Consider the following 27270-nt stretch of genomic DNA (forward strand, 5'->3'; position numbering starts at 1 on the left):
TTTGGGTTCATAGCACAGAGCAGAGTAGATTGACACAGAGGTAGCAATTAGCTGGTAACGAAGGGATTCCATCAGTCAGCTTTGCCTTTGTAGGATAATCAAAACAAACAATAAAGTAATAATAAATGCAATCTTAATTAATGGTTGTGCTATTTGTTGTAATGGGGAAATTTATATTTGCTTGTTTGCTTCCATAAATCCAGTGTTGTAGGGTTTCCATTGATTGATTGCTTTCTGCTGGTCTCTTTTGGGGGGGTGCTTCTATGGCTTTTGCGGCACCGAATATTCCATCTGCCGAACGACAACCAGGTTTGTGAATTTTATATGGTATTCAAATTTTACTGTGTTTTAATATGCAAGTTGAATTCTTGTTTCTCAAATGTACTGGTTTGTTTCCGCACGGCGGTGGTTTATCGTTTATCATTATTGTCTTCTCTGTCTTACATTTTATGTGACTGCAGATGATCCTTTGTATCGTGAACTATGGCATGCCTGTGCTGGACCTCTTGTCACGCTTCCTCGCGTAGGGGAGCGTGTTTATTATTTCCCACAAGGTCACATGGAACAAGTATGTCTACATGAACTTTAATCTGATAACTTCTTTGTATTGATCATATTTCATAATTTAACAAGTGTTGGTTGAATTGGTTTGTGAACCTTTGCCATAGTGTTCTTATTTTGAGTAATAATGGTTCTATATTGGTTAATACGGTTATGGTTCCTGCAAGCACTTGGTTCTTTCCTTTTTGGTTTTTTATGCAGAAGAAATCATCTGGTATTTATATTGGGTCATGTTTTCTTTAAAACAAAATGGGTACGATTCATCTTGGTGAGTCACTTTAGGCAATCAATAATTTGAAGGTTGTATGATGTGTCATGAAACCTTATTAACTTATATTGTCATATATATTTGAGTATTAGTATCAATTCACTGATACAATGAATTACAAAATGTTTATGGCAATATATAATTTCCTTCATGTATGTATTTACAAGAATATTTATATACATCTCCGTGTCTGAATATTTACTGTCAAGGTAGTGTTTGTTAAATATTTCGAAGATTATTTAAAAGGAATTTTTTTATTTAGTTTTGCTAATAAAACTCTATACTCTATAGTATCTATTGAAGACTTATGTCCCTTATGATATTAAGTTTTAGGTGTAGGTTTTATAACTTGACACAATGTTTGGTTTATTAATCTCGAGTATTTTTTTATTCTTTGTGTACAGCTTAAGGCATCAATGCATCAGGGGTCACAACACCAAATATCTTCATTCAATCTACCATCTAAAATACTTTGCAAAGTGGCTTCTGTTCAGCGTAAGGTAAGTTATTAATACTTCTTGGTTTTATATTATTTTGAGTTTTATCCTTGCGCTAAGTGACTTTTACCTTGAACTGTAGGTAAGTTATTAATACCTCGATCTTAAGGTAAGTTATTAGTACTGTTTGGTCGAACCCATTTCTTAATTTGTTTGTACTTACGGAACAATGCTAACAAACAATTCTTATGGCATTTGTCCTATATTTAATGATTGATTCTTCTATGTTTTCTCTGACTTCCATAACCATTTATTAGAATAACTGTTGTACTTTTCAGAAAGGAATAAGGTAATATGCAACACCATACTTAAACAAGAACACATCTGGTAGTCTTTCCTTTTTTTCTTTCACCAAGCATGCCCGAAATATGATTTGAGGTTTAAAAGAATCTTGCAACTTGCAACTTTTCAGACTCTACATCTCCTATATGGATCTGAAAACAACAGTCATTCCAGTTTCCATTGTGTTCCTACTGTGATATTTTGCCGGACCGCATTGATGCTTCTGTGCCATTCAAATTGACCATGATGTAGGAATTAAATTGAACACATGATGAAATTTAGAGGTTAAAATATGAAGCTCGAAAAGTTCTTACTAGTAACATAATTTTACCAAATGAATACGTTCGTGAACATATAAACGAACATTAAATGAATATATTCGTAAGCACTATACGAACGAACACTAACACATTAAAAAAATAAATGAACTTAAATACCTTCAAAAATAAATAAACGGACACAAATACAACACTAAAAATTAAATGAATACAAATTAAACATAAATACTTATAAAAATAAATAAACAAATACAAATAAAATCATATTCATTCAAACTTAATTTATTTACCCCAATAATTATGTATCAAAATTTTTGTACATCATCTTCGTTTTTACTATTTTCGCTTAAAAATCTAGACTTTTACTCCAAAAATTAATCCTCAACAGTATCAGTTCAAAATTTTGGTTTTCGCTACAGCTTCTATTGTTAAATAGGACATCATTTTTACCCTACAAATAGTCCAAATAATTCGGAAATAAGTCAAATTTCAGACAGGCTTACAATAATTCAGACATAGTCGAATTAGCAATCCCATGACCGATATCTTAGAATAATTCGGACATGGCCAAATTACCAGCCACTTAAAATTGTTTTAGAATTCTCTTTTGATACAGGTAAGCTATTTCACTTGTCCTTTGTGTATGATTAGAAAGAAATTAACGGTCTAGTATGTTCAAAGTTTGACCTCTGTCGGTTTTTGTATGTTCGGAGAGAAATTACCTGTTGGGAAACATGAATTATTAGGTTGCTTGCTTTTCGTAATCAAGAGTTAAGTACAAATCAGATTAGAACTGAGAATTAATAATTTTTTTAAAATATTAGAAAAGATAATGATGAATGACGATGAAATATAAAATTTTAGACAATATGATTTTTAGTGTTATATTTTCTTACTTATTTGAATTATGCTTTTGTAATATAAATTCATGACATAAATATAATGATAAAGTATGCAACTAAATAGAAATATAAAAGATAAATAAATAAATAAATTATTGTATATAGAAGATATAATAAATATTATATCTTAGATAACAAAAACAATTTACATCTTTTTATTATTATGAATATCTATGAAGAATTTTTACAATGTAAACATTTAGTTAAATGTTGATGTCAAATTTTAATATATTTTTACATAAATTATGTAAAATTTAATATTAATTTAAATTAAAATAATACATGATATATTTAAATACTCAAGTAATATATTATCAATAAATAGAATTTTTATATAAATAACTTTTATTTAAATATTTAGAATTTCACTTGTTAAAAAATATAGAACAATGACAATTTGATAAAATATACATTCCAGTAATCTTTTATTCCTTCAACCAAACACTGTAATCCTACATTTCCGCCAAACCAACCAAACACAGTAATGTAACATTCCCAGTAATCTTATTCCCTGGTAATTTTTTATTCCCACTGGTAATCTTACATTATGTGAACCAAACATACCCTAAGAAACCTAGTCGAGGCAGTTACATTGGGTAAATATTTAAAACCAGCTCCAAAGTTATAATTTTAAGAATATTTTCATCCTAAATAATCCAAAACTATAATTTTAAGAATATTTCCCCCCTAAATAACAACCAGTTGGTCTAGTAGGATGATGTACTAGGTCTTTTAAGCAAGGTCAGGGGTTCAAATCTTGGTATTTGTGAATGGAGTAAACTGGGTTGGGAGGGTCACCCTCACCTTTGCAGTACCCGATCTGGATTAGTCGGTTCATAGATCAGATATCAATTATTAATTAAAAATATAAAAAAACAACTAAAAAGGTGAATAATTTTTTGTTAATCATGAGTGAATTATTTCGTACCAAATGCGGGGCGTGATTTTAGGGGAAAAATATTTCTACATGTAATATTCTTTTATGTGATCCAAACACTCAACTATAAAATTAAATATTTACTTTATGATTGTTAAAAATATATTTAAATTCAATATGATATTTTTATATTATTAAATTAAATTAAATATTTTCCATTTTTATTATATATATAATGATTGAATTTAAAAATAAGATTAAATATAGATATCCAAATGAAATTTGATTTAAAAAAATAAAAACAAATTGCTGCGGAGCCAACTGTTTATTGATTTTCTTTGAAATGAAAGGCTCGAGCGACGTTGATTCCCTGCATGAAATGAAGCGGATGAGAAAGAAGTCGGTGGAGTTTCTCATTCGATCTTCTCATGTAAGGAATCCAACTATATCACATAATTTAATTCACAAAAACAAAGTTCCATTTTCTTCGTAAATTTCATTTTTCGGTTGTAATTTTAAAGCTACTCCGAGCTCCACTCATTGTGAAATACACAGGTCTGTTTCTCTTCGCCGATCGATTTCTCCCTTCTCTCACCACGTAAATCTGCTTTTTCTCCCCCTTTAATTCCATGAATCTCTTTTTGAATATTGAATTTTAATGTAGATGAAGTTTCGTTTGATTCTTATTGCAGTTTAATAAATCAGAGGAATCAGATCGGAAGCTGGCTTTTACGATCCGTTGAAGAGAGCAATCTGCAGTTATTTGCACTCATTTCAATATGGATTTCAAGTAAAGTTGAGTTTTCAGATTTCAAGCTTATCTTTCTTTTCTTTTCTTTTCTTTTTCCCTCCTCTCAGAAGATATGCTTTTCGTTTGTTATTGTAGAAACACGATTCTCTTGCGCTCTCTGTAAAATGTTTCAAATCACTGAGAGACGAATTCATTAAGGATCAGCATTTTACTACTAGAGATTTCGTGGAAGCTGTAAGTTATTTACTTTTACGGTTAATTTTACGTTTTCCTCAATACTTCGTTTGATATTTGCAGTTTTCATTTGATGATCAAACTCAAAATATATATTATAATCAAAATTCGAAATAACCTTACTATTGAAAACTTTGAATTATATCTATTGAAATTTGTATTGATTTAATACAATGTCATATTTGTAAAACTACTTTATTTTAGGGAGTTTAGTACCTCATTTAATCATATGGCATGGTGATTGATGAGTACATTTTGCAGGAGGTGGTCTTCCTTAAGGTAAATCTCATGGCTTTAATATAAGGTTCTTTGGTCTGATCAAACTCTCAAGTAATAACATGGTCTTTTCCCTTCTTTGAAATGTCAAGGTCTTGAATTTTGAAATCGGGACATCAAATGTGGCTTTCATATTCCTTGAAGAGCTTTTTGTTCAGTTCAAGTAATGTTCTGGCCCCACTCCAATATCCAATCCATTTGAATTGAATCATTTGAAAAGTTCTATCATCTATTCATCTTAGTATCATTTTTTTTGGATTTTTCTTACAGTGGAGTGGCAAAGGTTGGGGAATTGGTGAGCTTTGAAGCATGTATGGATGTGATGGATTTTCTTTATGAAAATGAGGAGACATCACTTCTGTTTAGTTCTCCGTATTCTCTGGCTGCTGCAATATTGGCATGTTTTCGTTCTAGTAAAATATCTCCAATAAATGTCTTTTATTCTTAAATTATATGATTAAACAAAAGCTAAATTCTATGTAACTAGAACTCTTCATTTTCTAAGAACTCATATATGATCATATATTTAAACAATGGTGTAAGACATTTTCATTTAAGTGTATATGGAAAAACTTAAGAAACAATGACTGCCTTGGATACATGCTCATATCTGACATTCACTCAAATTTGATTAAAATATATTAAAACTTTTCATTTATGCTTTTTTTTTTTGTCCTTTTGTAGGTTACTTCATATGTGATCACAGTGCCTAAACAACAGTGGGAGTTTCCTGTTCTACCCTGGGGTAAATTTTCAGTTTTCTCTTGTGCACTGCATAAATTATTTCTTCTCAATCCCCATGTACTTAAATCATTCAGTTTCAATGTTTATCCAAATATGTCTTTTGAGCTCGGGTATTCTTGGGGTGGAGGGGGATTTGATAGGGGATCCTGCCCTTAAATATAAGCTAGGTTCAAATGTGAAATACCACATATCATTAAGTGGAAAAGCGATTGGTCAAGAATTAGATTTCCTTTTATTTTTTTTCAGGATAACTAAGATTAGATGTCAAATTTTGCATAAACTGTGACAACTGCTTTTCTAGATTCAGTAAACTAAAACAATTCGTCTTACATGAGAGTAAGAGTTCTTAATCGCAGTTAAAGCTTATTCGTCCTACTAATATTTGCATTAATGTAGTGTTTTGAATATTACTCCAACCCTCCTCCGTTAGGTCTGATTCATCGAAGGCATTCGAGTTTTGAATTAGCATTATGCAGTTAGCAGTAAGAAATGTATTTTTTAATAAATTTCTTTTTCTTTGTCCTGTTTGCTTGCAGTGAAGTTTGCAACATCATACAAAGAAGAGGACATTGGTGAAAAGGTCAAGGATATTCTTATGCATGTGTTTGAACCCCATAGCTAAAGGTTTCTACATATAAAGCAGCTTTACGGTATGTATCTTCTCAACTGACATTAGAGAAATTTGGATGGTTGATGATCCCTTTAATGACATTAAGAAAACTTTTAACATATGCAAGTTTTCTTGACAATTCTGTGATTAGTTTACTTGATACAATCGAATAACAATATATATATAGAAAAGGTAAATAATGGATGAACCAATACTTTATGCCCTCCAATTGGGAAAACTTAAAAATTGAACATATCTCAACATGTTTTCGTACATGATATTTGCGTGCAACCTAAGAATTACTCAAATCTTTCACTCACATCCCTAAAATAACTACATTTTCAATTAGATCATACCTTCTATAATCAAGTACTTGACTTGAATCTAATTCAGACCACCTCATTATTTTCACAATTTCCATGTGTAGAACAATATTTTTTTTATTGATATTTAAGGATACATTCGATTAACAGAATGTAAAATTACTTTTAGAAATAAGATTTTTGTAATATAATATTATTTCTTGAAATAGAGTTTTCATAAATGAAACGATATCAGATTCACGTTCAAGGGGTAAAAATAGGTCTAACATTCGTTAATGATAATTGGTGATGATAATCGGTCATCATTGGCAACGGTGAGATGACAATGTGGGTGAAACTTTTGCAGTTAATGATCATGTTTAAGGGAGGAAAATGACCCTAGAATATCATTGAAATTTGAAAAAGGAATTACTGTTAGTGCAATGAAGCAGGAAAGGACTATGGTTTTAAAGGTTCTGCTGAAACAAGAGGCTCACATTATAATCAATAAATTTAGATTCTGATAAAAAATATTTTATCAAAAATCGATTTGAGTCATAGTATTTGGTTCAAATTTAGTAAATTTAGGTTATGGGGGTCTTTTATTATGTATTTGTTCATGCAGAGTTGTCAGTTCGAATGATGTGTTTATTTCAACTGTATATACACAGAGTCTCGTTTGATGTGAAAATGACTATATTTCTGATCAATTATATCCACACAGTCTCGTTTGATGTGAAAATGGATATATTTTGAAAGTTATTTTGGTTTGAAGGTTTGATTTGATTTTAAATTTTTTATCTAATTGGGTGTTTGATTTTAGTTTTAAAGTTTAATTAGGTACCTAAATTTTTATAACCCAGTTAAATATTCAAATTTTATTTTTTTAGTTTGAATTGATATATGAATATGGTCTTATGATATAAATATATATTTAAATTTAATTTATTGCTTTTATTGATTAAAAATTATAAGTATCTATTTGAATTAAAAAATAAATTTAAATATTGATTTGAAAAATAATTTAAATAATTAATTAAATAAAAACTAAAATTTAAAATAAAACTAAATTAAAGTACCATATTTTAAAGCTAATAGGATAAGTCAACAACGACAGACTAAATAATTTAAATATTTAATAGTGATTATGTTAGCCAATGCAGCAATTTATGTCAGTAATCAATCCTCGTACTGTTTCCATTCTTGCCTTCAACAATAATATAATATAATAAACACTTAGGTAGCGTTTGGTTCGCTGGAATGTTTCTGAGAGAATTGGAATCTGTGAAGGAATTGAAATCGGTGAATGAATTAGAATCTATAGGAATTAGAATCTGAATTTGAAACCTGATTGGTTGGCAAGAAATTGAATTGGAATCTAATTTCATATTTTGTTTGGTTCGCAGACATGTCAGATGAATTTGATTTAAGTAATGTAAAATGACATAATTGTTCTTGTTTTTTTTACTTAATTTTAGTTTGTTTTATAACTTACATGTACCAATATATTATAAAAATTTAAAATATTAAAATTTCATTTTATTGATTGATTATTCATTTCAATAAATTATAAAAATCATACTAATAAAAATCATAAGTTAAAATCATCCCAATTAGGGATGGCCATGGGTCGGGTTGGGTCGGGTTTTTGGTCCACCCGACACGACCCGAGAACAAGGGAACCTCCACCCGAGATCCGACCCGACCAAAATAAAGTTTCACTCAACCCGACCCAAATATATGAATTAGAAACCCGACCCGACCCGAAATAATAAAAAAAATATTTTTATTCAATAAAAACAGTGACTTAATTGAAAAAAATTATATATAGATGGGTATTATTGTAATTATTCTTAAATATATAAGGTAAAATTATATATTTTTTCGGGTCGGGTATTTTTCACCCTAAACCCGAACCCGACCCGAATATCACACTTAAAAAAACCCGACCCGAATATCAAACTTAAAAAAACCCAATCCGAACCCAAAATTTTTAAAAAATTCCGACCCGATCCCGATTTTTTTAAAAAAACCGACCCGAATACCAAAAGATTGATGAGGGTAATATGGTCAAATTTCACATTCACTCCTCTAAAAGATTTCAATTCTATCATGTTATAGATAGAATTTATTTTCCCTCCCTTGATAGAATTGGATTCCAATTAAAACTTAAACCAAACATGGGAAAGTTGTGGAATTGGATTCCAATTCCCCCTAATTCTAAGGGATTCTAGCGAACCAAACGCTATCTTACTGTTTAGATTCGAAATCAAGGACACTTAATATAATATAATATAATATAATATAATATAGATTTGTAGTTTAGATTTGGAATCAAGACACTTGGAAATATAATATAAAATTAATATATTCAAATCTCCACGAAGTTCGATAAAAAAAATTCACCAAGTATCTAATGATTTAAAAAAAAAATACCCAGGTTTGATAAAAATAATCTAACTCCTCAAGTTTGATAAAAATTCACCAAGCATCACTTGGTCCCGTTATTACGCTGATAGCAAATTCCAGAATTCCCACCCAGCATCACAGCTCAACCGACACCCAGCCGTCTGATTCCTCTTCCTGGCTGGATATGCCTCCATGTCGACGGTGCGGTCTCTACTCTTACAGGGCAAGGTGCAGTTGGTGGTATCTTTCGAGACCAAAAAGGATCTTGGATACTTCGTTTCAACAAGGTAATCGGTATCACTAAACCACTCCAAGCAGAACTCTAGGCAATTTTCATTGGCCTTCACATAGCATGAGGTTATGGTGTTCGAGCTCCTGATGATACAGACAGACTCTATTGAAGCTGCCAAGCTCATAAATACTCAAGACGCGGCCTCCAGCTCCTTCCCTCTTGTTCGTGCTATCGTCAGGTTACGATAGCAAGCTTGGGCAACGACTCTCCACTGGATTCCTCGACAGGATAACGTCCCTTCTGATACCATAGCTAAGCTCAGTAATCCCCCTCACACGAAACAAGAATACTAGTGTCACACCCGAAAATTTTTTAACTTCATTAATTATTAAATATTAATGAAGGGATCATTTTGAACGATTTTAGAAACTTGAGATCTGTTCTGCAAAATTCCTTTTTGCTCAGTGGCTTGACCCATGAGTTAGCCTTTTTTCCTTAATTCTGAAAAATAAAATAAAATGTATGGTTTTTGGGTTGAATTCGTGTCCTGCTAATGACCCAACCTAAGCCTTAGCCATTTAGGCTAGGCTGCTGCAGCCAATAAGATTGGGTAAAAATATATGTTAAACCGATTAAAATTTATAACCCTTAGCCCATTTTCCCGATTTCTTTAACCCAACACTCTAACTCGTCGTCGTTCACTAATCTCCGGCCAGCAGTGGTGTGTGTTTCATTACCACCTCGTTCTTCGTCGTCCCTCGTTCAAAATCCCTCTGGTTATTTTCAGAACATCATTGTCGATCGACGTGAAGAACTCGGTAAAGTTTCATCGAAAAACCTAAAACCCACTACTATTTCTCTTTGCGATTTTGGCCACCGTAGGTCGTGTCTCCGATACCAATCATCAAAACCCGACCAACCTTACCTCGTTTAGGGCCATCATTCGCCGTGAATCAACTGTCAAAGTTTCATAAAAAAACCCTAAACCCACCGTGGTTTTCATAATTTTTGTGTCGATTTTGAGCTCTGTTCGTCTCACCGCCACTGCCATCATGTTCCCCACTCAATTTTGACCAAAACCCAGTCAATTTTGCCCCCTCCTGTCATCATTTCCTCTGACCGCCGTTAGGGTAAGCTTCAGTTGTTTTATTTGTAATTTTCGTCAACTTTTGGTTGGTTTTTGGTGTTAATGTAAACATATTTTTGTGTTTAGCTGTTTTTCGAGTGTTCAACCATCGTCCTTGTCCTCGTCGCCCGCCGTACGCACCACCACACGCCGTCGTCGCGGGTGGCCTTCGTCTCTGTCGAATTTTCTAGAAACCGAGTCAACTCGTTGACCCGATCGTTGATCGTTGACCTGAACCGTTGACCTGAGTCGTTGACTTTGACCTGTTGACCGTTAACCGTTGACAAAAAAGTTAAAATTTTCAACAAAAAACCCTATTTGATGGTTTTTGACATCCTGATTCCGAATCCAAGGTCCGTTTCATCAAATTCTAACATGAAATCCTTCAAATTGACCTCCAAACCCGAACTTGCATAATTATTTTAGTTAAATTGTTTAAGGAAAAATAAGGAAAGTACAAGAACTGATTACGACTTTGGTTATGGTAAGTACCTGCCTTTCTCCCGATCCGTCGACTACTCGACCCATCTCCTCTCATTCCATCTTACAGCATGAGCCGTGATTACTCGTGTAATTCCGTAACTCTGTTAAATACTTTGTTTAGTATATTATTCTGATAGCAACACTGACCTGGTCTGATTTAGGGTTGTGTACTGCTTTTGATCGTAGCGAGACCAATGTTCAGTAGATCTCTCAAACCAACCTATTTTACGAGGTGTGTTCCTTATGTGCCTACATATATATTTTTTTTACATATATGTCTGAATTACCATGTGCACATAAATGTTTTATCTGAGTTGAAACATGACCGATTTAAATTATTGAAAAGCCTAATTCTAGTTTATTGTTTTCCTGGATCCCTGATATTTGTTTTACTGAGTTTAAATTCTTGTTTGACTGATACATGTTCTCTGGTTATTGTTACTGAAAAATGTATGGTCTCTAATTTTCCTGATTTACTAGTATTTCCTATGTCGCGACCGTCTTTCAGGTGGGTTCAGAATTAGGCTTCGACTTCAATAAGTTGGTTAGAGTCGCCACCGATCATTTAAAAAATATTTAGGTTGATCGGACACCATCTTACCTGATCTGCGTTTTACCAGAAATATGTCGGATTCGGGAGTCGGTTACAGTCAATGAAGGATTAGCACCCTTGAATTGCCCTTTCGGTACCATTTTAATTTGTCGGTTGTCTTAATTGCAAAAATTAAAATTTAAAGACTCGATTCAAATTACTTTTGATCGATAGAAATTATCTCTAAAAAGTTGAAAAACGTTAGATTATAAAATTTAAAAAATGTCAAATAAAAATTAAATTTTAAAAAATAAATCAAAGAAGGAAATATTAAATTTTTAAAAAAATGTTATATAAAAAATGTTAAAAGAAAAAATTAAATAAATGAAGAAAATATTAAATTTCAGAAAAGGAAAATAATAAAATATAAAATAATGTTAAAAGAGAAAATAAAAATAAAACAAAATAAAATAAAAAAGTGGGAAAATAAAAATAAAATAAGAATAATAAATAAAAAAGAAATATAATAAAATAATAAATAATAGTAGTAAAGATAAAAAAGAGTTTTTAAAAGTTGTTTTTAAAATAAAAGATAAGAATTAAATAAAAGAAAATAATTAAATAAATAATCTAAAGAGTTTGAGATAAATAGAAACTTATAGTGAAAGCAGTCTTAGACTTCAACTTTACCTCAAATTCTTCGGATCATCGAAACAGGTCTTTACTTCAAATTCTAAATAGTCTGGAGTGAGCATGTCCTTAGCGGCCATGACATCCATACGGAACATTTTCTTCCATGACTCAGTTACTTCTTTGACCTTTTTCTTGTAGTTGTCCATATGATATGCAAATTCTGATCTAGATATTCCATGTGTTGTTGGGACAAACTGACGTGCCCTATACTGAAAAAGTGGAGAGTATCCGACTCCTCCTCATAATTTGAGTAATGTCATAGTTTCTGAGTCTCCACATCGGAAAAAAAATGTCACTATAAGTTAACCAGGGGGCTCTCCAGACAATATCCCTATCCTGAATATGAGTGAACACATTCATCCATTTTTCTTTTGGGACACCTTCTTGCCATTTCAAGGTGAGGAATTCCCCTAAAGGAGAATAAGTGGTGCTGAATCGATAGTAAGAAATCCCATTAGTCTTCCAGAAGTGACTATGGATCCAAACTTGAAGAAGTTGTGCACACTCTATAAATCTTCTTCCACCAGTCTTTCTACAATGGTTGAGGGAGCGAAAAGTTTCAGCTAAAATTGACGGTACTAGATTTACTCGCTTCAGGAGCTGTTTGAACAGTTCCACCACATTTGCCTCAATGTACCCCAAAGTCTTTGGAAAAATAACCAAACCATGAATGCCCAGTGCAAAAAGGTCTATTGCCTTCCATTCATCGAGGTGATTCTTCATTAGTAACTTGATATGGGTCCAAGCAATTCCTTCGCAAAAAAGCAAAGCAGTGTATTCTTCGATTGTGGGTACCATGTTTTCTTGGTTAAATGTGAAGAACTGTAACTCAGATTCCAGAATTGTACTAGGGCTCTGATTAGGGGCTCATCTGTTTTGACATAGAGTAGAAGTGCAATATCACCATACCGCTGGCAGAACTTCCTTTTCTAGTTGCTTTTCCAGCTGTCCCAAATACTCCGTAATTCTTGAATTATTCTGCTTTAGGCTAACAGAAGCATAGTCAACTAGATCTGACACATAGTTTCCTTGTAGACTGACTCCCTTTTTTTCTGAGTCTTTTCGGACTATAGTCGTACCTCGGCATTTTTCATCTCTTGTATTACAACCCCTTTGTCTATTAATGCAAACTATTTAATTTAACGAACACACTTTTTGTGGATCAACACATCTTTTGAATGATGTAAAAAACAAAGTAAAAGAAAACAAAAATGAAAGGAGAAGAAAAAAATTTTTGTGAGATAAAGATAATAAACAAAATAATAATGAAAATAAAAGTCATACTCCACATGATATCTACCCCACATGCTTATTATTCCTACCAGGACATGATCTCTATCCCGCATGTTAATTTTGGACAAGTCCTAACCACATATTTTTTAGTTTGTATGCTTTAAACAGAAAGTAAAACAAGAAATAATTCAAGATAGTCTAGGTTTTGAAATGGAGTTTCGGGGTGGGTTCTAATTCCCTGCAGTCTCCCGGTTTAAGTTCTAAAGAAGGGTACCCGAGTTCTCCTCGCTGGTGCCCTTTTGGGCTTGCTAGTCCCTCAGTCCTAAGCCCATTACAAGCTTATATGAACCAAGTTAAACTCGAGAGGGTACATTTCCTTATGTTTATACGGAGAATAAATTCACACGAAGACATAAGGTATATGAATCCCGAAAGTTACTTGCTAGGCCTATGCGGAGAATAAATTCAAAAAATCTGAAATCATTGAAAAAACGTCAGTACAAATATTTATTTGTAAAATAATCAAAGGTAAATAATTAGAATCAAATAAATAAATAAAAATAAAAATTTGTTATTCTCGCTTAAAAAGACAACTGAAAATTAATTATGATCTGACTCATTTACCTATTCTCAGTGGAGTCGCCAAGCTGCCGCGGCCATCTTTCGGGTGGGTCCGAAATTTGGCTTTGACTTGAATAAATGGATTAGAGTCGCCACCGATCATTCAAAAAATATTTAGGTTGATCAGACTACATCTTACCTGATATGCGTTTTACCAGAAATATGTCAGATTCAGGAGTCCGTTACAGTCAATGAAGGATTAACACCCTTGAACTGCCCTTTTAGTACCATTTTAATTTGTCGGTTGTCTTAATTGTGAAAATTAAAATTTAAAGATTCGATTCGAATTACTTACCTTTGATCGATTGAAATCATCTCTAAAAAGTTGAAAATGTTAGATTATAAAATAAAATAAATATCAAATAAAAATTAAATTTTAAAAAATCAAAGACTGAAATATTAAATTTTAAAAAAAATGTTATATAAAAAATGTTAAAAGAAAAATAAAATAAATGAAGAAAATATTAAATTTCAGAAAAGGAAAAAAAATAAAATATAAAAAATGTTAAAAGAGAAAATAAAAGTAAAACAAAACAAAAAAAAAGAAATGGGAAAATAAAAATAAAACAAAATAATAATAAATAATAAATAAAAGAGAAATATAATAAAATAATAAATAATAGTAGTAAAGATAAAAAGATGGTTTTTAAAAGTTGTTTTTAACATAAAAGATAAAAATTAAATAAAAGAATATAATTAAATAAATAATCTAATGAGATTGAGATAAAGAGAAACTTATAGTGAAAGCATCCTTAGACTTCAGCTTTGTCTCAAATTCCTCGGATCATTGAAACAGATCTTTACTTCAAAATTCACGTCGGCTTACAAGGACAATTATTCGTTGCCGACTTGGATTTTGTTGTTTCAACAATAACTGGTTCCGATTTCAGTTTCCTCTTAGCAAACAATTTTGCTAAGTGTGTTCTCGGAAAGTCGAATTTGCTTCAATAAACAAATCTTTCTTCAAACGTTAACCATAACAGCATCCAGACAAATGTCGAAATCGTTTTGATTTGAAAAATAAGCTCAGAAAACAGAGAGAAAAATTCTGAAGCGATTTAGGTGTCTTACAATTTTCACGTTTGGGATTGAGCATTCTCTTTAGCCTTCGACTTAAAAGAAAATTAGCTAAGCATGACCACAATCATACTTAGCATAATTGTTGAAAACGAAATTCAAAAGAAAATAAAGAAGTGTGTGAAAAATAGAGAGGAAAGCTAGAAAGAAAAATGAGATTTTATTCTCAGATGTGATTTGTGTTTCTAGCTTACCCTGAGAGGATATTTATAGCCTTCAAATTCCTAAAACAAGCTAAAGATAATTCCTAAAATAATATATTTTATCCTAATTAAAACACTTAAAACTATTTAAACTAAAATACCTAAAACAAAGATAAAATAAAATAATATTTAAAATAATATCATAAATCCTAATTGAAATACTAACATATATTTAAACTAAAATACAAAGATAAAATATAATATTAATATATTTGCTAAATAAGCCCCAGACGAAAATGAGTGTCTACAGTATGAAACTATTTTCTCTAGGGTTCTGGGATGTACTCTGGAATCTCTGTTAGTTTAGCTCTGATCAAGCTAGTAATTCATTATGAATCCAAGGTACTCTCTTAAGTTGACTCCTAGATCCTATGGGACTAGGGTAAGTCCTTATGAGTGCAGTTATGGGGAACTGCATTTAGTGTTCGGTTGGAGGGTAATTCTTTATTTTTGAAGAAAAAACCCCACTGATATTTTTATGACACTTTGCTAAATTATTTTTTGCAATTATCATTATGTTTTACTTTGCACTATTGGAACACACTGAACTCTCTAGTTCACTCCCCATCTTTCCCATTTTTAGATATTTTGAATAGGCACCCAGATCGGTACTTGGAGGATCAACATATTATGAATAATACATTTTCTTGTAATGTTTTAATCTTTCAAATTGTCTTTGTTTTAGTGACATATGCTTGTTGTTTTGATACACTAGTTTTATGGCATACTTCCTATCACCTCTGATGTATGGATTAATTTTGTTCTTGGTTATGGGTACTTTGTTTCGGTGGTGATATTTCATGTTTTATATTACTTGTTTTGGGTTTTTCTGATGTAATATATTTTAAAAGAGATTGATTTTTAAAGTGTTGAAAATATTTTATAAATATTTTATTGTAATATGTTAAATTTGATCGTACGATATAGGCTGAGTCATAAACTCCCTCAGCAAAACAACAATATATTTAAGAATACAGATACTTATAAAAAAATATTACATTCGGTCATTTTTTATGCAAAACCATTGATGATAGTGTCAACATCAATGCTTTCCAACATATTTTTCTCAACACATAACATAACATTTGAAAATGAAAGAACGATCCTATCTAGAATTTGAAAATATATAAAATTAAAAGAAAGAATTTGAAAACGTGATCTAACTAGAATTTTAAGAACAATCTTCAATATGATTCAAGCACCATATTGGTATTGTGACTTTACGTGTGAGAGAAATATGATAAATTAAAAAATGAGAAAAATAATTTTCAGATGAATTGTGAAATATGAAAGAGAAAAGAAACATATTAATTATACTTAATTTTTTTCCTCTCATTAAGTTTTGAAAAAAAATAATGTTAATAATTTTTTTCATTGATATGAAGAATCGAGAAAGAGATTTGGTGAATTGATAGTGGGAATTTGGAAAAACTAAAATTAAAGAGTTCAATTGATTTTTTTTAATTTTGAGAAAGAAATATTAAATTATAATCTTATGGAAGAACAATTTATTAACTTTAGTATAAAATTTAATAAAGATAATTGACACATTAATAAATTCATGGGCCCCATTATTTTATTGTGTACATTACGTGTTTAGTACCTAAATTATCAATTTTGGTCTACCTAAACTTTTAATTTTTTTCAAAACCATAAGTAAAGTTTAATTTTTGTTTCATTTCAGTACCCGCCGTTAAAAACTTTAGTTTTTTTTATATTTCATTTTAGTACCAATTCAAAATTTAACGTTAAGTTTTATATTTTTTATTTTTAAAAATTTTATGTACTAAAACAAACAAAAACTGATAGTTAAGTACTAAATGCATTAAGTTTTTAACGACAGATACTAAAATGAAATAAAAACTAAACACTTGATATGATTTTGAAAAAAATTAAAAGTTTAGGTACTAAAACGAATCAAAACTGATAGTTTAAGTACTAAATACATAGATTACTGTATTGTGTTTTACAATTTTTTAATTTATTATAAAAAAATAAAAAAATATTATATTAATTTTTTTTATTTTGTGGGCCCTGGGCGGGAGCCCCTCCTACCCTGGCCCAGGGCCGGCCCTGATTACGATCGTTATCGTGGTGGATCGAAGATGTTATTGTTGTCGCCGGGGTTGTTGTTGGGGGCTCTCATGATCGAAATGGAGCTTGGCTGCTGGCTGTAGTAGCTATGAGTTCTACTTGGAGTCGTCGATTGAGTGAACTGCACTTTGTTGGTCTGACGATTTGGTTTTCTTGAATTACCGTTCCAATAAACTGATGGCTAAATCGATGGTTGCTAGCTTCAAGGGTTGTTGCCTTATTGGGGTTTCAAACTCAAAATCACCTTTAACAATCCTAAATGATATCATTTCCGACACTCTCCTTAAAATATGTCTAATGTAAGGACACCGTATTTTTCTCAAATAAAATAATAATATTTATTAATTTTAAAATTAACCAATCAAAATCTCTTATTACACAATTCGAAAAATACGCAAACTATCTCTAATGTTTATTTGACATTTCCAAAGTAATTGAAGTGTCAATATTTAAACTCATGACATTACTAAAGTAATTTAAAGTCTTGTTTTACTAGATCAACTGGTTATTGATACTTTTTAATTAGCATTATTTGTATGGTCGTTACAATTAAGTCGATATAACCTGTTGATGATAAATTTGATTTTGATGTATCACATAAATTTGTGTCTATAATTTTTAATTGGGAGTGGAGTATTTGAAATTCTTTGTTAGAAGGGCTGTCCTGAAATCTTAACTGAAAAAAGATTTGAATGGAGATTTGGAGACGCAGATAATATGCAAAGGAAGTACATGAAGCTCCGACAGTAGGCTACTGTCCTACCCTGATTGATGGCTGCTCTATGCAATTGTGGACGGCAAGTGTGCTTCAATCATATTTCAGGCGGCCGAAGTCCAAGAACCAAGTGGTTATTTACGATGCTCTTTAATTGTAATTGGCATCTACCTTTCTTTTCCATTCAATAATAATAGTAATAATTGAAACTCCACTTACAGACGATGCATGATCCCTACAAATGATTATAATTATAAACATGAAAAATATATGAAGCATCTGATTTAGGGATGTCAAAAAAAAATCGAACTCGTCGGAAAAAATCGAATTAAACGGATCGGGTTCAAGGATGATAAACGGAAAAAGGACGATAGAAAAACCGAATGTTTTAAACGGACGGGGACGAATTTGGTAATCCCCACCCCAATTACCAAAATATCCGACCCGATAAATATTAAAAATAATTATTTTATATATATATATATATAATATTAATAAATTTAATTTAAATTAAAAAAATATATAATATTTATATATTTAACCGCTCGTTGCCATCCCTAATCTGATTTAGATCGAATTATGGAATATAAAATTAACAAAGATTGCCAAATCTCACATGCCTAATCACCAAACATAACTCGCAAAGCACAAAAAAATCAAGTTGATATGGTAATGATTCTCAAGTTAAGAAAGATTCAAAGCCAAAATATATCCATTCTTGATTTACAGAGCTTTCAGAAAGAAACCCAGTTCCAAGATACCAAATGATCAACATAAACCAGGGGACAAAGGATATCTGAGGATTTTGATGGATGGTTTTCACTTTCCACTTAAAGTCAACTGAATCATCCAAGCAAAATTGTTATTTAATTTAAGAAACGATCAAGTAGCTGGTGACGCGTGGAACCAGGTGACATTGCTATTTGTCTCTTTCGACTTTCATAATTTTCTATTTTGGATTAGTTGTTTTTACATCTTCAATCATTACGTGTAGATCAAATCAAACACATACCCACTTTTCTTTTACTTTTTGCGTACCGATTGAACCCAGATGTTTGTTCTTGGTTATATTATAAATCACAGTTTCTCTTCTTGATCTGTTTGGTGCAGAAAACAATGGCAGGGAGGTCTTTTCTGAATGCTGCCGATAGTAAAGAAAGGTTGCTTTCGAGGAAAGGATATTCGGGATTAGGCTCATATGACTCGACCGCCGACGATGGTGTTAAAGGCCGCTGTTTCCGATCATGCTGTGATTCCATCGAGTACTGCTGGAATGGCCTTCAAGAACTCGCTGTCAATTTATATTGAATGGGTCGATCGGATCCTCGTGAAGTATTTTTCGCCATAAAAACAAGCCTCACGCTAACGTCTGTCTCCTTGATTATGCTTGTCAAAGGGCCCCTAAGGGATGCCAGTAAATATTCTATCTGGGCAATGTTAGGAAATAAATCGAGTACAAGTAATTTCCTTATAACTAGATTAGTGAGAATGCGAAATAAAAGCGAAAAAATAATACCTGAAAATTGATAACGGAGTTCAGCCAATTGTGCTTACGTCTCCGGGCTGCTGCAGATCTTTTACTAAGAGAGAAAAATTACAGGTGTTTACAAAACACTTACTACTCACAAGAAAGCTCTCTAGTATAGGAAGAAAGAAATGTTTTGGGATGATTTTGAAGCTAAATGAGGTAGGGTATTTATAGTTGAAGCTTAGGGACTAATCTTGTAATTAACCCTATTTTATTTTAATAAACAATTGCCAGCCCATTGAAATTATGCACATTCGGTGCCAACCCATTGAAATTATGCATATTTGGTGCGTGCATCCTTGACTTTAACAATTTCCCACTTGAAGACTGATTTTAATATGTCTTCACTCCTCAATCAATGCAGCAGTTTTTCTAGTCTTGTTACTCTAGCATGCCAACTGAAGCTGAACACAACTTCAGTTTGTCTATAGTCACCGTCTTTGTTAACATGTCTGCCGGATTTTGAGCTCCACTAATCTGTTCAAGTTTCAAAATCCCATATTCCATAAGAGACCGTATAAAATGATATCTCAATTGTATATGCTTTGTCCTGGAATGAAAAGACAGATTCTTCGCTAGATGGATAGCACTTTGACTGTCGCAATACAAGATATTGTTTTCTTGTTTCTTGCCTAACTCTTCCAAGAAACTTTGGAGCCAAACCATCTCTTTGCTGGCTTCCGTAACAGCGACATATTCTGCTTCAGTTGTGGAGAGAGCAACTATCTTCTGTAGTTGAGAAACCCAACTCACTGCAGTTACTCCTAGAGTATAGACATACCCTGTAGTGCTTCTTCTGATGTCGACATTTCTGGCTAAGTCAGCATCTACATAGCCTGTCAGTGTCGTATCTCCACCTTTGAAACAAAGTGCTTTGTTTGTGGTACCCCGTAGATATCTGAGGATCCATTTGACTGCTTCCCAGTGTACCTTGCCCGGATTATTCATGTACCTGCTAACAACTCCCACTGCATGAGCAATATCTGGTCTGGTACAAACCAAGGCATACATCAGACTTCCAATTGCTGAGGCATACGGTACCTTCACCATGTGTGCACGTTCTTTCTCCGTCTTTGGTGATTGGTCTTTGGAGAGTCTGAAATGAACATCTAAAGGTGTACTTACTGGTTTAACATCTTGCATGTTGAACCTGGAGAGTACTTTGTTGATGTACTCAGCCTGTGATAACATCAAAGTCCCCGACTTTGTGTCTCTCTTGATCCTCATCCCAAGAATCTGCTTTGCAGCGCCCATATCTTTCATTGCAAATTGCTTCGATAATTTTTGCTTCAAGTTTATGATCTCTTGCATGTTTGAGCCTGCAACGAGCATGTCATCAACGTACAACAATAAAATAATGAAGCTATTATCGAACCTCTTGATGTAGCAACAATGATCTGCTTGGCATCTGGTAAAACCACTGCTACCCATGAAACTATCGAACTTTTTGTACCACTGTCTAGGAGCTTGTTTTAGACCATACAAGCTCTTCTTCAACCTGCATACCAGGTTTTTCTTACCTGCCACTATGAAGCCTTCTGGATGCCTCATATAGATTTCTTCCTCCAAATCACCATGAAGGAAAGCTGTCTTTACATCTAACTTCTCAAGATGTAGATTTTCTGCAGCTACAATTTTCAACACAAGTCTGATAGTAGACAGTTTCACGATTGGAGAGAAAATTTCATTGTAGTCAATACCTTCTTTTTGCTGAAAACCTTTGGCAACCAATCTCGCTTTGTAACGTTTGCTCCCATCGTGTTCTTCTTTGATCCTGTAAATCCACTTGTTGTGAAGCGCTTTCTTGCCTGGTGGTAATTCAACTAATTCCCACGTCTGATTTGACATAAGCGAGTCCATGTCATCTTTCATGGAAGACTCCCACTTGACTGAATCCTCCACTTGCATTGCTTCATCATAGCACTCTGGTTCACCATTATCAGTCAGCAACAAGTAGTGCAAAGAAGGAGAATACCGTTGAGTTGGTTTAGGAATTCTGGAGGAGCGTCTTAGTTCTGGTGTGCCTGGTTCTTCTTGAACTGCTTCAGGACTAATCTGAACATCATTTCCAGAAATCTCCTCGAACTCAGCAAATTCCTTTGTTTCAGCTTTGGTATTGGAGCTGCTTGATTCTACAATTGACCTGTCTTTGTACATCACATTCTCATTGAAAATGACATCTCTGCTTCTGATGATCTTCCGATTTTCATAGTCCCAAAACCGGTAACCGAACTCATCACCGCCGTAACCAACAAAGGCACATTTGTTGGACTTAGCATCAGGTTTACTTCTTTCAGCAGAGTCTATGTGTACATAAGAAATACAACCAAACACTCTTAAGTGTGAAAGGTTTATTTCTTTCTTGCTCCAAACTTCCTCTGGTATTCTGCCATCCAAAGGAACTGAGGGCCCACGGTTGATCAGGTAAGCTGCAGTGTTGATAGGTTCAGCCCATAGATATTTGGGCAATCCGACATGTATCCTCATGCTTCTGGCACGTTCATTCAGAGTTCTGTTCATGCGCTCTGCTATGTCATTCTGCTGCGGTGTCATGGGAACTGTTGTCTCCATCTTGATCCCATTGTTTGCGCAGAAGTCTTTGAATCTCCTATTTCTGTACTCTCCTCTATTGTCAGACCTCAACCGCTTGACTTTCAGACCAGTCTCATTTTCCACCATGGCCTTCCATTTTTTGAAGGTATCAAAGACTTCTGATTTCTTCTTCAGAAAATAAACCCACACCTTCCTTGTAGAATCATCGATGAAGGTGACATAATATAGTGAACCTACAAGAGATGGAACTGGAGATGGTCCCCATACATCAGTATGAACCAACTCTAACTTTTCAGCCTTGGGTGTCTTACCAATCTTTGCAAAGCTGACTTTCTTTTGTTTTCCAAAGATGCAATCCTCGCATAGTCCGACATCTACATTCTTTAGATCCGACAACTTCCCCTTTGAAAAAAGTGTCTCCATCCCTTTCTCGCTCATATGGCCAAGCCTTTGGTGCCATAGGTTTGATTTTCCATCAGCATCTGCTACTGCAATGATATTCTCTAAATTTGAGGTTATATAGAGAGTACCAATTTTCTTACCACGAGCAATGACGAGTGATCCTTTAGTAATCTTCCATTCACAGCCTGAAAAGGTTGTGCTAAATCCTTCACCATCAAGCTGTCCTACAGAAATCAAATTTCTTTTGAGGCCAGGAATATATCTCACTCCTTTCAGCGTCCAGGTGGTCTGGTTTGGCAACTTTAATCGGATGTCTCCTTTTCCGACGATCTTCAAGGTTTCATCATCGGCTAGATGAACCTTCCCAAAATACCACTGACATAGTTGTCCATGATTTCTCGGCATGGGGTGGAGTGGAAAGATGCCCCTGAATCCAAGATCCAGGATTCAATCAGACTGTTGACGCTTAGAATCATGGCATCACCTGTCTCCTCTGTCACGTTGGCAGAATCCTGTGCGCCGGTATTTTTCTTCAGTGCTCGACAATCTCTTTTAAAGTGACCATTCTTGCCGTAGTTATAACAGGTAAAATCTTTTTTTCCCGTTATTGATTTTCCCCTTCTGGATTTTGATCTGCCACGATTTGAATTTCTTTCTGAAGTTCTCCCTCTAGACTCCGTGTGCAAGGCTGAGGAGGTTGATGCTTCACCCGATTCTCTTCGTCGAATTTCTTCACTCAATACCAGATCTCGAACATCGTCGAATTTTAATTTGCTGTTTCCCGACGAGCTGCTGACTGTTGTAACAGTAGCATTCCAACTGTCTGGTAGAGATGATAAGAGAATTAAAGCTCGAACTTCATCATCGAATTCAATTTCCACGGAACTCAACTGGGTTGTGATAGTGTTGAGTTCATTTAGGTGTTGAGCCATTGATGCCCCTTCCGCCATCCGCAAATTAAATAATCGCCTCATCAAGTGAACTTTGTTTGAGGCTGATGGCTTCTCATACATACTGGAGAGAGCCACCATAAGACCCGCCGTGGTCTTTTCCTTTGCTATATTGAAAGCAACATTGCGGGATAACGTCAGTCGGATAACTCCGAGGGCTTGTCTGTCGAGAAGAGCCCAGTCTTCATTCTTCATCCCCTCTGGTTGTTTTCCTGAGAGGGGTTGATATAGATTTTTCTGGTATAGAAAATCTTCAATTTGCATCTTCCAAAATCCAAAGTCCGCACCATCGAACTTTTTAATTTTCACCTTCTGTTCGTCTGCAGCCATTGCTCCTACTCGAATATGGCTTCGTTTGGATCGTTTCTGACAATTTCTGCGAACCGCCGTGTATTAGAACACCTCCGTCGACAAACTCGTATCGCCGACCAAATTTCACTATTCACGTGAATAGTAACCCAAATAGTAACCTCGCAAAAAATTGACAGATGTCACAACCAAAAGCTCTGATACCAGTTGTAAGGAAATAAACCGAGTACAAGTAATTTCCTTATAACCAGATTAGTGAGAATGCGAAATAAAAGCGGAAAAATAATACCCGAAAATTGATAACGGAGTTCAGCCAATTGTGCTTACGTCTCCGGGCTGCTGCAGATCTTTTACTAAGAGAGAAAATTTACAGGTGTTTACAAAACACTTACTACTCACAAGAAAGCTCTCTAGTATAGGAAGAAAGAAATGTTTTGGGATGATTTTGAAGCTAAATGAGCTAGGGTATTTATAGTTGAAGCTTATGGACTAATCTTGTAATTAACCCTATTTCTATTTTAATAAAAAATTGCCAGCCCATTGAAATTATGCACATTCGGTGCCAACCCATTGAAATTATGCATATTCGGTGCGTGCATCCTTGACTTTAACAGGCAATTCTCACTGTCGTTTTGATTTTCGAATTCAGCGTAGGTAAATATATATACGATTTAATATTGGAGTACGAGCCAAGCAATCTCAATGATATTTGAGCGTAAAATTGTCAAATGATTGAGATTTTCTCTAATAATTCATATATTGGTAGGAGCAACACTTAGTAAAGGTATCAACCGATCCATAGGGACATTTTCTGCTGGAGTGGTGGATTTAGGCATTGTAGAGCTATCGGTAATGTCCGGGGTGTATGAAGAATATGTTATTCTGATAAGCATTCTCGTAGCAGGTTTGGAGTTTTATGATGATTTATATGACTTGTGAAATCTTTTATTGTGGTTAGGGTTTGTTCTGAGCTACTGCAAATTTTATCCTCAAGTGAAAACATATGAATATGCTTTTCGGGTGTTCTTGTTGACATTCTGTATCTTGCTGGTGTCTGGGAACAACTCGAGAAATTTTATCCATACCGCTATTTGGCGATTATTGCATATCTTCTTTGGTGCTGGTATGTCTGTGATTATATATATATTCCCCATCTGGGCAGGGGAGGATTTTCATAAATCCGTGGTGAAAAATTTCAAGAACGTGGCTTCTTCCTTAGAAGGTTTGTTTTGTGTTTCAACTACTACTTGCTTTTCCCTATGGGATTTTCAAGTTGTACTTGTTGATGTGTGGGTTCGTCCGAGAGCTCTAGCTGGCTCTATTGGAAGAATTCATGGCTTGATACCTAGTGATGTTGATGTTCCGACTATGTGAACTCATACAACAGCTCTCTGGAGACAGACTTCTTCTGGCAGAGCCCGCCAAGACTCTAGGCAGAGCCACACATCAAGAGATCAATTTACCGAGCTAAATTGATGAATTGAATTATTCTTTAGGGTGTGTTAAAGGATATCTGCAATGTGTTGAATATGGGAGGATCCCTTCCAAAATCCTTAACATACCAAGCGTATGATGATTCATTGTATGGTGCCTACAGATCAGTTGTGCAATCTTCAAGCCAAGAGGATACTTTGCTAGATTTTGCATCATGGGAGCCTCCGCATGGTCCTTCTAGATCATTGAACTATCCATGGAGGAACTTTGTCAAAGTGAGTGGTGCATTGAGGCATTGTGCATTCATGGTGATGGCAATGCATGGGTGTATGCTTTCGGAAATTCAGGCACCACCGGAGAAGAGAAAAGTTTTTGCTCTGGAGATACAGAGGGCTTGTACCGTGGGGGCTAAAGTTCTGTGTGAGCTCGGAAAGAAAGTCGAAAAGATGGAGAAGTTAAGCCCCGGAGACATACTGCGGGAAGTTCATGAGGTCGGAGAGGATTTGCAGATGAAGGTAGATGAGAAATCGTATCTTCTAGTCAATTCAGAAAGCTGGGCACTCCGTCACATCACAAGGACCTCGAAGAAGAAGCTAAAGAGGATGAGCATAAGGTGGTCATTAAATCCCTGAGCGATATGTCGATGGAGCCTCCGAATTTAGTTACCTCGAAGAATATGGTGCAGAAACCGTCATGACCCCATCTCTAGGTCACCTCAGAAGCATTGATGCATCCAGCTCAGGGATCCAAAATATACGAAAGCGCTACCTCGTTATCGCTAGCAACATTCGCATCGCTCTTGATCGAGTTTGTTGCGAGGCTCCAAAATCTTGTCAATGCATTCGAAGAGCTTAGCGAGAAAACGAGAAAGCAAATTTCAAGGATCCCCGCCACCAACCACTTCCGAAGGAGGAAACTGGATGTTGGAGCAGATTAACAGGTTGCTTTCAGTGGAACAACTAGCAAGAAAAAAAAGTTTTTTAAGATTGATCTTCTGCTTTTGTTGTAGATTTGTCAATCGAAATGCATTGATGCATTTGGGGAAGAAGTTTCATATATAAAGGTGTATACACGGTTTTTCGCCCGGGCAGGGAAAACTTAGTACGACTTGGGAGAGTTTTTCTTTGAAAATGTTTTGAAATGTTTTAGAGTCGTTATCGAACTTTTGAGTTAGGTAGGTCGAATACCTAAAAATTTACTTTTAAAAGAGTTGTTAAGAAAACATCATTTTAAAAGATAAATCAATATGCATGTAACTAGATATTGATTTATTTTTGAAATAAAAAAGGGGTTCGGAGATCGATTACGTGTAGAGAAGTATAAGCACACCCACAACGCCCAAAATTGGTACCCCATCGATTATAAATTGTCTCTAATAGTGGAAATCTAAGAATTCGAATATAAATTTAAGTTACGATCCTATTATTCCAAATTCAACCATGTAACGTTTATTGAACGAAAAATTCTATGGAGGAATAGAAAATATTTCAATATTTCCAATTGAAGGGAAAATAATCCTAAAATACTTTAGAACAAATATTTCTCTTTCTAACTGAAATAAAAGGGAGAAATAAAAGGAATATAATAATTTCTCAAAAGAATTCAAGATTAAAATAAATTTTTTTGGTACATAAGATTAAAATAATTTGATTAGGCTAAATAAAAATTAAGTCAATTAATCCAAATTATATATGATTAGAAAAGATAATAGATGTTCAATTCTTTAAAAATATCGAGACCTAATCCCTAATAAAATTAGGCGAATTGCCTCGATAAGTTTAAATAAGCGAATATTTCATTTTCACTTCAAACTTGATTAATTTTAGTATACTCAATTTTTAGGTTCTTTCTAGTTGGGTATTTATTTATTTTAAAACATCGGAATATGAAATCTAGTTACTTTAAGACAATCACTTCTTAATATTTTAAAATAAATAAATACTACCCTTAATTCAATTATGAAATCAGTTGAGTTATTATCATGAGGCTTTCATACATATTCGAAATGTTTAGATCTATATGCACAAACAAATTGACATGGAAAAGGAGGAAAAATGAATCTTAATAAATTGAGGGAAATGTTGTAATCCATTT

The 27270-nt window shown here is 33.7% G+C and overlaps 2 protein-coding genes and 1 pseudogene across 2 annotated transcripts; all 3 read left to right on the forward strand.

The window, feature by feature from the left end:
* The first annotated feature begins 10 nt into the window (after positions 1–10).
* Positions 11–1860, forward strand: LOC120187630 (auxin response factor 1-like). The gene is made up of 5 exons (XM_039191310.1): positions 11–115; positions 204–309; positions 462–568; positions 1234–1329; positions 1774–1860. Exons 2-5 carry the CDS (start codon positions 264–266, stop codon positions 1858–1860), a joined length of 336 nt encoding a protein of 111 aa, XP_039047241.1. The 5' UTR covers positions 11–115; positions 204–263.
* Positions 1861–4044: 2184 nt separating this feature from the next.
* On the forward strand, positions 4045–6359 carry LOC120187580 (cyclin-J18-like). Its single transcript, XM_039191272.1, has 9 exons — positions 4045–4095; positions 4187–4263; positions 4358–4460; positions 4552–4650; positions 4912–4929; positions 5019–5089; positions 5197–5323; positions 5611–5671; positions 6207–6359. Exons 1-9 carry the CDS (start codon positions 4045–4047, stop codon positions 6290–6292), a joined length of 693 nt encoding a protein of 230 aa, XP_039047203.1. The 3' UTR covers positions 6293–6359.
* A 12744-nt stretch (positions 6360–19103) lies between these two features.
* Positions 19104–26234, forward strand: LOC120187564 (annotated as a pseudogene).
* Positions 26235–27270: the final 1036 nt, after the last annotated feature.

Source organism: Hibiscus syriacus, unplaced genomic scaffold (genome assembly GCF_006381635.1).
Source record: "Hibiscus syriacus cultivar Baekdansim isolate YM2019G1 unplaced genomic scaffold, ASM638163v2 tig00113725_pilon, whole genome shotgun sequence".
NCBI classification, from domain to species: Eukaryota; Viridiplantae; Streptophyta; class Magnoliopsida; order Malvales; family Malvaceae; genus Hibiscus; species Hibiscus syriacus.